This window comes from Lissotriton vulgaris, chromosome 1_1 (genome assembly GCF_964263255.1).
Source record: "Lissotriton vulgaris chromosome 1_1, aLisVul1.2, whole genome shotgun sequence".
Lineage (NCBI taxonomy): Eukaryota > Metazoa > Chordata > Amphibia > Caudata > Salamandridae > Lissotriton > Lissotriton vulgaris.
In genome coordinates, this window is record NC_141685.1 from 1519897711 (window position 1) to 1519911872 (window position 14162).

Genomic DNA, 14162 nt, shown 5'->3' on the forward strand with positions numbered 1-14162 from the left:
AATCCACTATCTCCTGTCTTGGGAGGTGTAACACCTCCCTGCGACAGGAAACCTATTGTCCAGGCCTCCAATGCCGGAGTTTCGGTCAGCAGCAGGAGGCCAGACTTGTGTCTGTGGCAGCAGCATCCATTTTGTGATGCTGAGGCTCTGGTTAGATTTAACCGTGTTTAAGAAAACTAACATGTCTTCCCCCTCTAGAAGGGTGGAATGCTACCCCCGTCGCCAGAACTGGTGAGGGGGTAGTATTCCAATGCGTATGACACCTTACAAGACATGTTTCGAGAAAGCCAAACCAAAGTTAGCAAGTAACCGCGAGGATTATAATGCACTTAAGAGTATATGGTATGGCAATATCCCAGAACAGATAAAGGACATGGTTCCGAAAGCTGCAGACAGGCTCAGCTCATGCTAGAGCACCATCGCACATAAAAACAAGCACTCTGCCTCCAGGATTGTTAAGGCCTGCCATAGGAGTGACTTATAGGTGCATATGTGTCCAGATATAGCTTTAGATATAGGTACACTATATCTAAGCAAGGGGTGATAAACCAGTTGTGTCAGTTTGGATAGACAGCCAGGGGTGGCAAAAGATATGTTGCAGCCCCTGGTAGGCCTTGGATGCACCTATGCCCTGGGCACCTATAGTACACTGTACAGGGACTGATAAGGTGATCCAATCCCAATTGGTAATGTACCTAAAGTACATGGATATGAATTTTACAGAGAGAGCAGATGGCCTGGGGCCCTGATTAGCAGGATCCCAGGCCAACTAAGTCGAAAACAAGCTAAACACTAGGCAAAAAAATCTAGGGTAACCATAGTCAGGTACCCACCTTCCTACACTGTGATGAACCAGAGGATGGCAGTGATCAACCAGAGGGTGGCAGGGATGAACCAGAGGATGACAGTGATCAACCAGAGGGTGGCAGTGATGAACAGAGGGTGCTGTGATAAACCATAGGGGGACAGTGATGGTCCAGTGGCTGGCAGTGGCAAACCAGATGGTGGCAGTGATGAACCAGGGGGTGGCAGGGATGAACCAGAGGATGGCAGTGATCAACCAGAGGGTGGAAGTGATGAACCAGAGGGTGCTGTGATAAACCATAGGGGGACAGTGATGATCCAGAGGGTGGCAGTGGCAAACCAGAGGGTGGCAGTGATGAACCAGAGGGTGGCAGGGATGAACCAGAGATCGCAGTGATCAACTAGAGGGTGGCAGTGATGAACCAGAAGGTGGAAGTGATGAACCAGTGGGTGGCAGTGATGAACCAGAGGGTGGCAGGGATGAACAAGAGGGTGGCAGTGGTGAACCACAAGGTGATGAACCATAGGATAGCAGTGATGAACCAGAGAGTGGCAGTGGTGAACCACTGGGTGGCAGTGATGATCCAGAGGGTGGCAGTGATGAACTAGAGGATGGCAGTGGTGAACCAGAAGGTGGCAGTGATGAACCGGAGTGTGGCAGTGATGAACCAGAGGGTGGCAGTGGTGAACCACAAGGTGATGAACCAGAGGATAGCAGTGATGAACCAGTGGGTGGCAGTGATGAACCAGAAGGTGGAAGTGATGAACCAGTGGGTGGCAGTGATGAACCAGAGGGTGGCAGGGATGAACAAGAGGGTGGCAGTGGTGAACCACAAGGTGATGAACCATAGGATAGCAGTGATGATCCAGAGGGTGGCAGTGGCAAACCAGAGGGTGGCATTGATGAACCAGAGGGTGGCAGTGATGATCCAGAGGATGGCAGTGGTGAACCAGAGGGTGGCAGTAATGAACCAGAGGGTGGCAGTGATGAACCAGAGGGTGGCAGTGGTGAACCACAAGGTGATGAACCAGAGGATAGCAGTGATGAACCAGTGGGTGGCAGTGGTGAACCAGAGGGTGGCAGTGATGATCCAGAGGTTGGCAGTGGCAAACCAGAGGCTGGCATTGGTGAACCAGAAGGTGGCAGTGATGAACCGGAGTGTGGCCGTGATGAACCACAGGGTCGCAAACAGGCTGGAAACGTATAAACAACATGGTCGCGACCGTTGCGACCACACAAGTAAGTTAGCGTTCCCGAACTTGTACAAAACCCTCGCAAACTGGCAAAAACAGCAAATTCGAATTCGCTAATTTTGCGCATTACGAGTTCACTTTCGCACCAATTTGCGGATCGCGAATTTGCAAATTTCGCCCATACTTACTCTTAAGAAGTGCCCTGTGATCATGGGCACCTGGAGTAAAAGCGAGTCTCAGCAATGCTGTAGGCATGTGCTTTTTGCAGCCCGAGCTCTTCGTGAGGATTGTCCTGTGATCATGTGCACCGGGGTCCAAGTGAGTCTCAGCAACTCTGTGTGCATGTGCTTTGTGCAGCCTGACACCTTTGTGACGATTGCCTTGTTATTGTGCACACCGGAGTCCAAGTGAGTCTCAGCGACACTGTGTGCGTGTGCTTTGTGCAGCCTGAGACCTTCATGAGGATTGCCTTGTTATTGTGCACCTGAGTTCAAGTGAGTCTCAGTAACACTGTGTGTGTGTGCTTCGTGCAGCCTGAGACCTTCATGAGGAGTCGCCTGTGATCATGCACCCGAAGCTAAAGGGAGTCTCAGCGACGCTGTGTGCGTGCACCCTGTGGCAGCCTGAGATCTTCTTAGCGTCAGCGGCCCGGACCAGCAACCCTGGAGGAGCTGAGCCGCCGGCTGGAGCCCACCGCTGTCATAGCGGGACCTCGAGCCCCACTGCCCAAAATTCACAAAGTTTGCATCGGCGGCCCAAGTCACAGGAAGAGACGAGGAGAGAGAGGTTGTACCCCGAGGTAACATGTGGACACCTGGGGATGCTCTCGGCCCCTCCCATTCCTGCAGTGTGAGCCTCTGCTTCGGCTCATATCGCTGCCCGTACTTGCCAAAGGTGTGGCAGTATCGGTGCCCGAGTGCGGAGCTGCACATTTTCTTCACATCATACCCGTGTGGAGGGGAACTGTTGACAGAGGCTGACGGAGAGTGGAGGAGAGACCGCCTGAGGCACTGTGATCGATGCTGGAGTGTATTACGCTATGCATTATTTCTGCATAACAAACTACCTGATTATTGTATTACACATTGGATTATTTCTGCATAATGAACCTGATTGTCGTATTACGCATTGCAGCCTTTGGAAGCAGTGGCAAAAAGCAGGGGGCTCACAGCAGTGTCTTATGCCGACGACACACAGTTGGTAGTGGCACTCTCAGATGACTCGGAGTAGGGCGCTTGTAAGTTCCAGAGAGATCTAGAGATCATATCTGAGTGGATGACTGCCAACTGTCTTCAGTTAAATGCCAACAAGTCCAAGGCCCTGCTGGTCTGGAAAAACACTGAGCTGTGGAGCGAGCACTGGTGGCCTGCTAAGCTGAACTGTGCACCCGTCCCCAAACAGGTGGTAAAAAATCTGGGTGTGTAGGTAGATTCTGCCCTTAACTTTCAGACACAAACAAAGAAAGTAGCAGGAAACTGTTTTGGCATTTTACAGGGGCTCAAACCAGTGCTGGGGTTCTTTGACCCGGCGATGAGGCAGGTTATTTTCCAGGCATCCATTCTTTCTAGACTGTACTACGCCAACTCACTCTACCTGGGAGTCAATAAGGCTGAAATTACAAGACTAAAAAGGGTCCAGAACGCTGCGGCTAGAGCCTTGTTATGACTGCCCAGGACATGCCCCACTTCCAGTGTTATCCGTCGGCTACATTTGTTGCCTGTGGCAAAATGCACAGAGTTTAAGACTCTTTGCATGCCTTTTAAAATCTTAAATCTTTCCTCTACAGACATCTTGGCCAAACTGCCTACACCTTACACCCCCTCCCGCCAACTCCGGTCTATATGCCAGCATTTAGCAAATGTTCCACGGCCGAGGAGGGCTCCTGCTGGTGGACGATCCTTTGGTGTACTGGCATCCAGACTTTGGAATACACCCCCCACCGCCATTTGTAGTATGGAAAACAACCTGGTCTTTCGCAAGGCTATCAAAACGCACTTCTTTCCCTCACTATAAACTGTTGTATGTTGCCTATTGTTCTGCTGTTTTCTGTTCAGCACTGGGACACCCTGAGGCAGCTGTGCGCTATATAAAACCGCATCGTATAGCATAGTATAGCATAACATTGTTTCTGCATAACGAACTACCTGATTAGCGTATTACACATTGCATTGCTTCTGCATAACAAACTACCTGATTAGTGTATTACGCATTGCATTATTCCTGCATACCGAACTACCTGATTAGTGTATTACGCATTGCATTATTTTTGCATTGCAATGTGCCTGATTCTAGCATTATGATTTGCATTATTGTTACGTTGCAAAGTGCCTGATTCTAGCGTTACGAGGTGCATTATTTTTACATTGCAAAGTGCCTTATACTAGCATTATGAACTGCATAGCATAGGACTGCATTGGAACGTTTAGAAGCGCTCATTATTATCGCCAGAACTTACAAGGGCTGGCTGGCCTAACAACCGGCCAGGAGGAATATTAAAAATACGCATATGTTGGATTTATATTGTGTGCTTTTATCGTATATCTTTAGATATAAATTTATACTAGTTTTTTATGAAACTTGTGTGGAGTCCATTTGTGGAGTCATCATTTGGTTGCTGTGAGTGTGGTTGCAAATATTTTAAATAAACAAACAGAATCCACTCCTTGAGTTTTAGGTGTATCCTCCACAGTGGGGAACACCCTTCTTGTTTTTAGGTCCCCTCACACACCAACAGGCCCCTTGGTGTCATGCTTCATCATCGGGGTCATCGTACCCCTCTATGGGGTACGGCGTGCTGCGACCTACGGATACGCGGTAGCACTTGATAGACTATGTGTGGTGTGGATGAGGGTTTTTTTGTTATATATGTGAGTGTTTTAGTGGGGTTTAGAAATTAGTGAAGGTTAAATAGGACCTGGCTCGTGGGGTGACTAAAGAATATTTAATAAACCCCTGGGCTGGCGCTATTAAAATAAAGTGTGGGAGGTTGCTACGCTGACAATGTGCGTTACCTCCTCTCTGTGTGCGTCAACATGTTTCAGTGCGAAAAACACCTTCTTCAGGACGGGGTACACAAATCCCCACCTTACTCACGTTTCTCTAACTCATACCAGAATTTCTAATAAAAAGTGAGAATTTCTATAGTGCAGGTAAAACAATGTACCTAGCAAAAAAACGTTGTCTGTTAATCAACCTGTAAAGGAAAGAAGACAATTTTTTTTTTCTGGTAGTCTACTTCTCCACATCCATAGGTAAAATGACCAGTGGTTACAGGTGACAAACTATAGCTGCAAAACTGTGCCTATAGTGGGATAAAAGTTTACAAAAGAACACACTAGACTCACTGACACATAACATAAAACACACACTTTTTATAAAGAAAACGTAGTTCTGGTGGTTGAACTTGTTTTCTGAGCGTAACGTCATTAATGGCAAACAGATGAGAGCAAGGTTGTATTACGCCCCTGTAAAGAAAAGAGGAAATGTTTCATGCTTTTACATATTCACAACATACTGTTTTGGAGTTGATGAAAATGCTTCATGAGCCAAGCGTCGAGGTCGGGTTTTTATACCTTTCCCGACCTCGAGAATCCATCTGGCATTACCACCGGAGCCACGAAGGGATCGATCGGGAGGAATTTCCTTGCAGAAATCGTGAGTAGTATGGTTTGAAAACCGCGACCAGTGTCACCACTACGCAAGTGTAAGTAAAAAGGAAGAGAATTCAAATGATTTTTTAGTTGTACAGTGCCAGTTTGAGTGCACACATCCCTGTGACCATATTAATTCAAAGGGAATATCAAACAGAGAGATGCCAATCACTACTTTATGCCAAACGGAAAGGTGTGAAGAAAGAAAACACTTGAAGGACAGTTTCGCAATCTGTGTGCCAAGAAGTAAGTGTAGAAGGACACTCCTGGTGTGGCTTGGCACTGGCAGAGGAGTCGAGAGGTCTCTTCTGGTATAAATGAGGGTGACCTCCAGGAAGGGTTTCATCAGCACTCGACCGGGGCCTGCAGCTGAAGTCTGACAGAGAAGCCTCTCACAGCCATGAAGTCCTCAGTCGTGTTCCTGCTGATGGCCCTCGGCATCGCTGTCGGTGAGTATACCTGCTTGGTCTCTGAGGAGCTCCAGCAATAGAGTATATCATAATGCGTTTATAACATCTTTGTGCTCCTGCATATTTATGCACTTTGACATCTCGCCGCGTTTTGTAAGACAGGACATCTGAATGCAAGCATGTGTATAGGAGGATCCTAGCTGGGAAACAGGAGTGTGGAGCACTGGGCGAGGGCCTAGGGATAGGATTCAAGTCCTATTGTGTGGGGGAATTGTGTTGCTTGAAGAGAGGGGGTTCAGCTTCTTTCTGACGCACATACTCTGTGCCCAATTACTGTACCTGTTGCATAACTATATTACTCAAATAACCATACACATTCCATATTCTTGTGTGGGGCCATCTCCGGGCATCTTATTTGCAGTGAAATACTGTGTAGGGAGACAAATCCAAGGGAGGTACTCTCAAGAAAGTGTCCAAGGCAGCATATGCCAGAGGATGACCTTCAAGAGTGAGTGACTGAGCTGATAAATGCTCAGCAACACGGGACTGTGTGCTAAGACTGTCTCATATGATAACAGATTTTTTTAGACATTGAGTGAGTTTACAACCCTTAGATATGATTAAAAAGTTTTTAATCCATAAACTGGTACAACTGGTACCTCACCACTAGGTTCGAAATGTAACTCACATAGGGGATACCCTAATTTAACCTCACTTGCCAGTTTTTGGCACCTTGACTCTAGAAAAACCATGAATATATCCATTGCATGCATGGATTTTTCTGAAGGATGTCTGTACATATTTGATCTTTGAAGCCATGGTCTGTCTGCAGATGTAGCAAGTCAAGTTAGCTTCCTGCCACAGATAAGACTTCTTCGGACAGAGAATAAGAACAACAAAGTTGTAGGGTAATGTTCTGATATCATCCACTCCATTCACCTAGCTCTGCACAAGCATCACATTTCAGTCCAGCAGTTGAGATGGTTAGTAAAATCACTTAGTTTTAGAGTTGCGCACCACATCTATATGTTGGAAAAACACAGAAAGTTCTCTCTTGCTTTCCCACTGCTATTAGAGGGAGTTGCCTTCAGTATAACTCTCAACACATCCATCCAGTTTGAAAGGCTCTTGAGAAAGATCTACCCGGTTTAAAAATGTGCATTTCTGTCATGCCTCTAAGAGTGCGTGGATTCCTCTCCCATGCTGACTCGTGGACTGGTACATTACTCAATGTTTTGCATCACAAGTGCCTCACGAGGCAATCCAATGAGTGGTGAGTGGTCTATGGAAGCAAACCATGGTCTGTTAACTGCCCACACAACAGGGTCACAGCGCTCTACGGATGAACTCACACATGGGTACTGGTGAGCGCTGTTCGATCAATGTTTTTATGGTAGCACATTTTTCTGGTGGAAACACTGCTAACTATTGCATACGTTAGAATACCATTACCTGTACTAATTCTGATTTGTGGAATTTACCCAACACTCATGGCCAGGGCCTCTGCCTTAAAACTCCAGTCCCGCCCCAACAGTGGAATATCACATCGCACAAGTTTATCGTTCTATAACATTCATGACCAGATTTATTTCATGAGCAAGAAGCTCTGAGTTTCCACTAGTGCAGTCTTTTGGTGTAAAGTGGCAACACTGTTGTGTCCTGATTAGTGACGAGATGACCAAGCTCCATCCAGCAGTGTCTCCCTCACGTCATACTATAGGTCTAAACATATCAAACATGCTTACATACCAAGAATTGAAATAATAAAGCCATTACATTATGGTTTTCATACAAATTCAGAATTGAATCACCCCTCCAGTTTCCACTATGGTGGAGGAGTGTGGCTCAATGGTTAGAGCGGCAGACCCTGATGCAGAGTTCTGGCCAGGGACCAGGGTTTGAATCCCGCCTCAGCGGGGTCTCGGGCTCAATTTCCTCGGACCTGCTAATTCTTGCCTTGGTGCCTATTCTAATCATGGGCCCCACGCTGCAACTCTGGGCAATAGCTTGCTTAGCCTCCACACCGGCCCCAACAGCGCTAAGGATGCCTGGCTTCACCCTGGGGGTGCCGAGGAGTGGACACTTCACAGGGAAAGCCAGCAGGGGTTCCACAGCGGTATGAGTATCAGCGCCAGGAAGCCGAATAGGCGACACCGCAAGGTGACGTCTGGTGACAGTGCGCTCTATAAGTGCAATGACATTTACATTTACACTACGGACACCCCTCAAAAGGGCATCATAACTACTAGGCGTATTAGTGGAGACACACCATGGCCTGTGCAGCTTCGAAAGCCCATTCCTTACACTGACTAGTATTAGATACCCTATTGAACTCAGTGTCAGAGGGACTCTCCTGGTGGTACCATAGACCCGCAGGAGGAGAGCAAACAGATGTCCACTTGGGTAGAGTTCACTGTCCATTGAGAAGGTGCAGCGACCTCTGAGAACATTGGTAATGATTCTCAGTTCACTGCATCACCTTCCCTAGGCAGGCAGGAAGCCCAGGAGAATGCAGGTCAGTCTGTGATAGGTGAGTTAGTGCAGCTGATCATAAAACAGAGATCCAAGAACCGAGTAGGTAAGTCAGCTTTGATGATGAAGTGCCTCTAACCTGCTCATGCCAAAGTATTTCGCATCAGGAGGACTTTAGTCAGAATTATCTGTATGTATAAACATTCAAATGAACGGGTGGCATCTAGAAGGTGAAGACTGAGGGAGCAGCATGTATTGTCCTTTCAAGTTCTCAATATTGCTAGCACAGCATTAACAAACATGGCTCACTGTCTTTCTTTCTCTCACAGGACAAAGACCTTGGAGAACTTCTGAAAAGCGTGCAAGCTCTCGTCTGCTCATATGACACCTGCCAGGTACTGCCAAAGTATGAGTCGAGCTCTGAGCATTGTGTTGGCTCTAGCTTAGGATGACGTGATATTGTCAGTCAGATCTCTCTGGTCTTTGTTCAATTCTCACCTCAAGTTATGTGAAAGTTGTTCCACCATCCGCTCCCGGAGTTTCCCTCAGTATCCAGTAAGGGATGTGTCCCTCAGAATCTGTGAGGGATGTTTGTCTCCTCTCTCTCATTTCCCGGGTCCCTCTCCCCCTGGCCACCACATTCCATGAACACCACTTCCGGGTGCAGTGAGGGCTTCCTAGTGTCCCATCAGTGGCGCTTTCCTGTGCGTCTCTGTGCACACCTGTGTCAGCAGGTATCAATGACCCACCGGGCTCTCTCAAGGGGCTGGAGCAGTGAATCTCTGCTGCCTCATTGAGGGCATGTGCAGTCTCATACAAGACTCCTGCATGAGCACCGGGCTCGCTTTGACAGTATTTCACCATTAGCCGTTACCGTAACACCTCATGCAAGCATCATTTCCTCTGCGACATTCTCCAGTTCCTGCCCTCAAGGATTTCATTATTCAAAAAGGTCAAACCTTTATGACTGAATCTAACACGTTCTTAGTAAAAAGAAATACCATTCTTTACTTCCAAAGACTGTTTTTTGTTGTTATACACGTATTGTCTTCTCTGTACCCTATTTATTTGTACCAACAGTTCCATTTAGTTTTTCACCATGATTCTTTTTTATCTTATCTCAGGAAAAGAATGGAACAAACAATGAATGCAGTTTGCAGGAATGGGTAGATCTGGCTCAGAAAGCAAAAGAAGTGCTGGTAAGTGTGTCCTACCTTGCTTGTCTTCTATGTTTGTCTTCAGCCTGTCCCTGTCCAAGAATCCGAAAATCTCAATGGTGTCCTTGAATGTGCCCCTACCATGTCCGTGGGTTTGCACAATGATGTACAATGACACTGTTAAATGTTTGCAAATACAGGTTTGGACTTTTTATGGTTAATATTGGTATTAAAACATGTAGGTAATTTTTCAAACTGTTTTTCTGAACAAATCTTAGTGCTAAACTAGCCTGTAGAAAGCTGTCTCACGTTGTGATGAGGCAGAGGTCTAGACTGGGGTACCACCATGCACACTGCTATCAGAGGCTGGTGCCTGAGTGTCCCCCGGCTGTTACTGGGATTAAATACAGGCTCAATGGAGAATCTGGCGGACAGAGTCCTAGAGTTGCGCTCAGCTATCAGTGTATTCTGCGCTCTGTACACTATACACATTCTTGTTGGTCTGTAATATATGTAGTAAAATAAAATTGACCTAACAGGGAATCCTCGTAGCCTTTAGCATCTCTAATTATTTAAATTGTCTTGTGTATACTATACTTATATTGTAAGTTTTTCCTTTACCTTTTAGGAAAGAGCTGGCTGCGTAGTTGATGAAATTCTGCTTGGTGGAAAAAAAACGGTGGTAAGCAGTAGTAGTTTTTGTCTCTCTTGCTCTCGGTAAATGTGTGATGCAGAAACCTAAGTGTGGGTCCCCAAAAATGTGTGCCGTCACGTGTAATGGGTGGAAAGACCGACTGTCCAATGGTGAGCTGTGTCTACTGTGGAAAAACTCTTCAGAGCTGTGGTGCTGGAACAATTTTCAGAGTGGTAGTGCAGTCATCAGGGTTTCAGCATTGAAATCATAGGGATTGTGAAAAATCCAAGGGGCAGATTTACAAGCCCCTTGCGCCACGTTTGTGTCTCTTTTCCCCTGTTAAAAATGACGCAAAAGTGGCGCAAGGGCCTTGTAAATCTGCCCCCAATTGTCTTACAAAGAACAAGTGTAGTATATGAGGCCACGCCCATTCAGTAGGAGAGTGGGAAGGGTGTGGTACACAGCTGGTACTAAACATGGTGTTGGAGCGCACTGTCAGTTACCAACAGCACATTTTCAAAGAAAATGGCCTCTAAACCTTCACGGATTTGCAGTTTCACTGATAAAACTATATAGTGTGCAAATCATAATGGGCCCGATGTAGGTAGGGCTTTACCGATCGGTATCGGCCGAAAATACCGATTTTTGGCCCTTACCGATCGGTAAACAGCCATCGAGATGTAGGGAACCAAAAACAGAACGAATCGGATAGAAAACCGATTCGGAATGTGTACCGAATGTGAAAGAATCCGATACGTACATACCGAAAATCGGATATGTAACGAATCGGAAAAACACCGATTCGGTTACAAAGACCGAATCGGTCCATGTACCGAATCGTTAGTGACACCGAATCGGAAAATCACCGAATCGGTCCCACTACCGATTCGTTACTGACACCGAATCGGAAAATCACCGATTCGGTCCCACTACCGATTCGTTACTGACACCGAATCGGAAAATCACCGAATCGGTCCTACTACCGATTCGTTAGTGACACCGAATCGGAAAATCACCGATTCGGTCCATGTACCGAATCGGAAAAAATACCGATTCGGACATGATCCGAATCGGATAACATGCCGATTCGTATGAATCTCCGATAGGGGAAATTCCCCGATTCCGAGATGTAGGGAGGCACAGAAACACCGAAATCGGCTCAAAATCGGTAGAATTCACTCGGTATTTACCATGGATTGCAATCAGGTGGTAACCAACTCCAACCCATATAAACAGTCCCAAAATGCATTGCAACTTGCAGGATGGCAGCTTTCTATGTCATTGCGAGGCGGCTACGGCTACAGCAGGAAGGACAGAGGGAATGGCTAAGAAATGAACAGGTCTACAGACAGAGGATAACCCTGTTCATGCTCACTGAGGCTGAGATCCTACAGAGATACAGGCTGGACTCTGACACCATACTTGAGCTCATCAGGGACCTTAAGCCATACTTGGACCACCACACCCCAAGGGCACACGCCATCCCTGCGCACGTCCAGGTGCTATGCAGCCTACACCTGGTAGCGTCTGGCAGCTATCAAAGTGGAGCAGCAGCAGCAGGAGGGGTGAGCCAGAGCAGCCTGTCAAGGTTCTTCCACATATTCCTTGACGCCATGATAGACAGGATGGACCAATACATCTCATTCCCTGCAACCCACGCAGAACTGCTACAAACCAAAGCGGACTTCTACCAGATGGCACACTTTCCCCAAGTCATCGGTTGCATAGATGGCACGCATATTCCGATTTGCCCACCAGCGGACACCGAATACATATACCGCAATCGGAAATCGACACACACCATCAACGTGCAGGTGATCTGCAATGCCAAGTGCACCATCACAGACCTGGTAGCAAAATTTCCAGGGAGTACCCATGACTCCTATATATTCCAACAGAGCGGCATATATGCACGGCTGATGGCTGGCGATTTTGGAGAAGGATACCTCCTAGGTGAGCCACATCATCAGACCCCCATAACACATAGTAGGTAGGTGTAATACATGTATGCATGTGTCTAATGTGACCCCTTTCTCTTCCAGGCGACAGTGCATATGCCCTCCGCTCATTCATACTCACCCCCTACCTCAACCCCTCCACACCCAGCCAAAGGAGGTACAACCGGGCCCACATACGCACCAGGAATGTTGTTGAACGGACCTTTGGCATCTGGAAAAGTAGATTCAGATGCCTGCACAAGAGTGGAGGTGCAAGGCAGTATACCCCCATCACCTGCTGCAAGATCATAGCTGTATGTGCAATGTTACACAACCTTGCGGTCAAGAAGGGCACTGAGGTGGAGTTGTCTGACTACGAGGACTATGACGACGACGAAGCTGTGCCACTGACACAGCCAGCTGGGGTGTGTACGCCATGTGATGGCAGATACAGACGTGAGGAGATCACTGAGAACTATTTCTGACTGAGTACAGATGCAAAGACAGCTAAATGTTGCTTGGAAAATAAAATTTTTAATAGTGATGCACCACAGTTACATCACTGAAGTGCATCAAAAAATGGAGTCTGTCAAAACAAATAAAGTCCAGGGTTCTGGTTTGATCATCCCCCCTTGCCAGCCTATTTTTTGGCCCGCTTTCCAGACCCACTGGGGTGTCCCTCGGCCCCCTCCGAATGGCCTGCAGCATCAGCGGATCGCCTGGTGCTCCTCCTTGGCTCTGATGCAGCGCTGGCCGGGCTGCTGCGGCTGCTGCTGTCTCCAGCATCACCCAGGTCCAGGGCAGGATTGGAGGCGGCGTTTGATATTAACATGGCCTCCATGGCCGTGGTGATCCTGGCCATCCCCCTGGTCAGCTCAGCCGTATGCTGACTCAGCACCGACTCCTGATTTGAGCTTCGATGGCACAGCTGTGCGGTCGCCGCTGCAAGGCGGGCCATGGCCCGGTTGAGCACCCGGGCATCCCTCCTGCGCGCAACCTCATGCTCCTCCTGCCTGGCAGAGGAGTGGGTGATGGCAGTGGTCAGCCTGCCCAACCCTGCTGCCACCTCCTTGTTGCTGTCCACAACAGCCTGGAACCCCTTCACCAACTCCCCCATCTGCAGGTTGTGCTGCAGGAGCTGGCGTTGGCAGGCCATGGTGGATCTGGCCTGTTGGCGCTGGATTTTGACCATCTGGCCCTCCAGGCCCAGGAACACACTGCCCTCCCGTGCTGGTGCAGCAGTGGTGGTGGTGGTGGTGGTGGTGGTGGCACGGCGTCTGGCACTGCTGCCTCCGGCCTGCTGAGTGGGCTGGGGTGCCACTGGTGGTGGTGTGGTGCTGGCCGGTCCCGGAGCCCCTGCTCCCAGGACAGGTAGGACGGGTGGCAAGGCCACGGTTGTGGCAGGAGCTGTTGTCGGCGGAATGGTCTGCCTTGTTGGGGAGTTGTATGGTGAAAATTGCATGGGGGGTGAGCTGGGCAGTACTGGGGAGTGCACTGCCTGGAAATCAATCACCAGGACTCCCTCCATTCCAAGCCCTGGGGTGTCTCCTTCCTCATCCTCATCCTCCTCCTCCTGGCCAGGCTGGCTGGTGCTCGGCCCTGCCACTGCAGTATGTGATGTCGAAGCTCCCTCTGCTGCCACAGTGGTGCCGCCTGATGGTGCCCCTAGGTACAAAGAAGCATTTGTAAACTGAGTGCCGATGTATTACAGTCAGTACAATTATGGCATTCCACATGTCCTTGCATCTCCTTACACCGTGTCACACTGTTTCCTGTCTTGTGATTCTGCACTGACATATTTGGCTAACTTCTGCTGACTACATGTACCATGATGCTTGTCTCTTGTATGTTGGTGACAGTACAGTGCTGGTGTTTGCCTATGCATTGTGTCTAATGGGGAGGTG

General features: G+C 48.2%; 1 protein-coding gene and 1 long non-coding RNA gene across 8 annotated transcripts in view; both read left to right on the top strand.

The window, feature by feature from the left end:
* The window catches only part of LOC147750753 (ranaspumin-like), a 175153-nt gene that overhangs the window by 94199 nt on the left and 66792 nt on the right, over positions 1-14162 (top strand). For 3 of the 7 annotated variants that reach the window (XM_086917972.1, XM_086917970.1, XM_086917967.1), the window contains exon 5: positions 10316-10369. The exons of the other annotated variants lie outside the window; for them this stretch is intronic. In XM_086917972.1, coding sequence (XP_086774098.1) covers positions 10316-10369 — 54 coding nt within the window. The remainder of the gene's footprint in view (positions 1-10315; positions 10370-14162) is intronic. 7 annotated transcript variants of the gene reach the window in all.
* Positions 6005-8926, top strand: LOC147750754 (uncharacterized). Its single transcript, XR_015295272.1, has 2 exons — positions 6005-6097; positions 8860-8926. It is a non-coding gene; the product is annotated as an uncharacterized LOC147750754 (long non-coding RNA).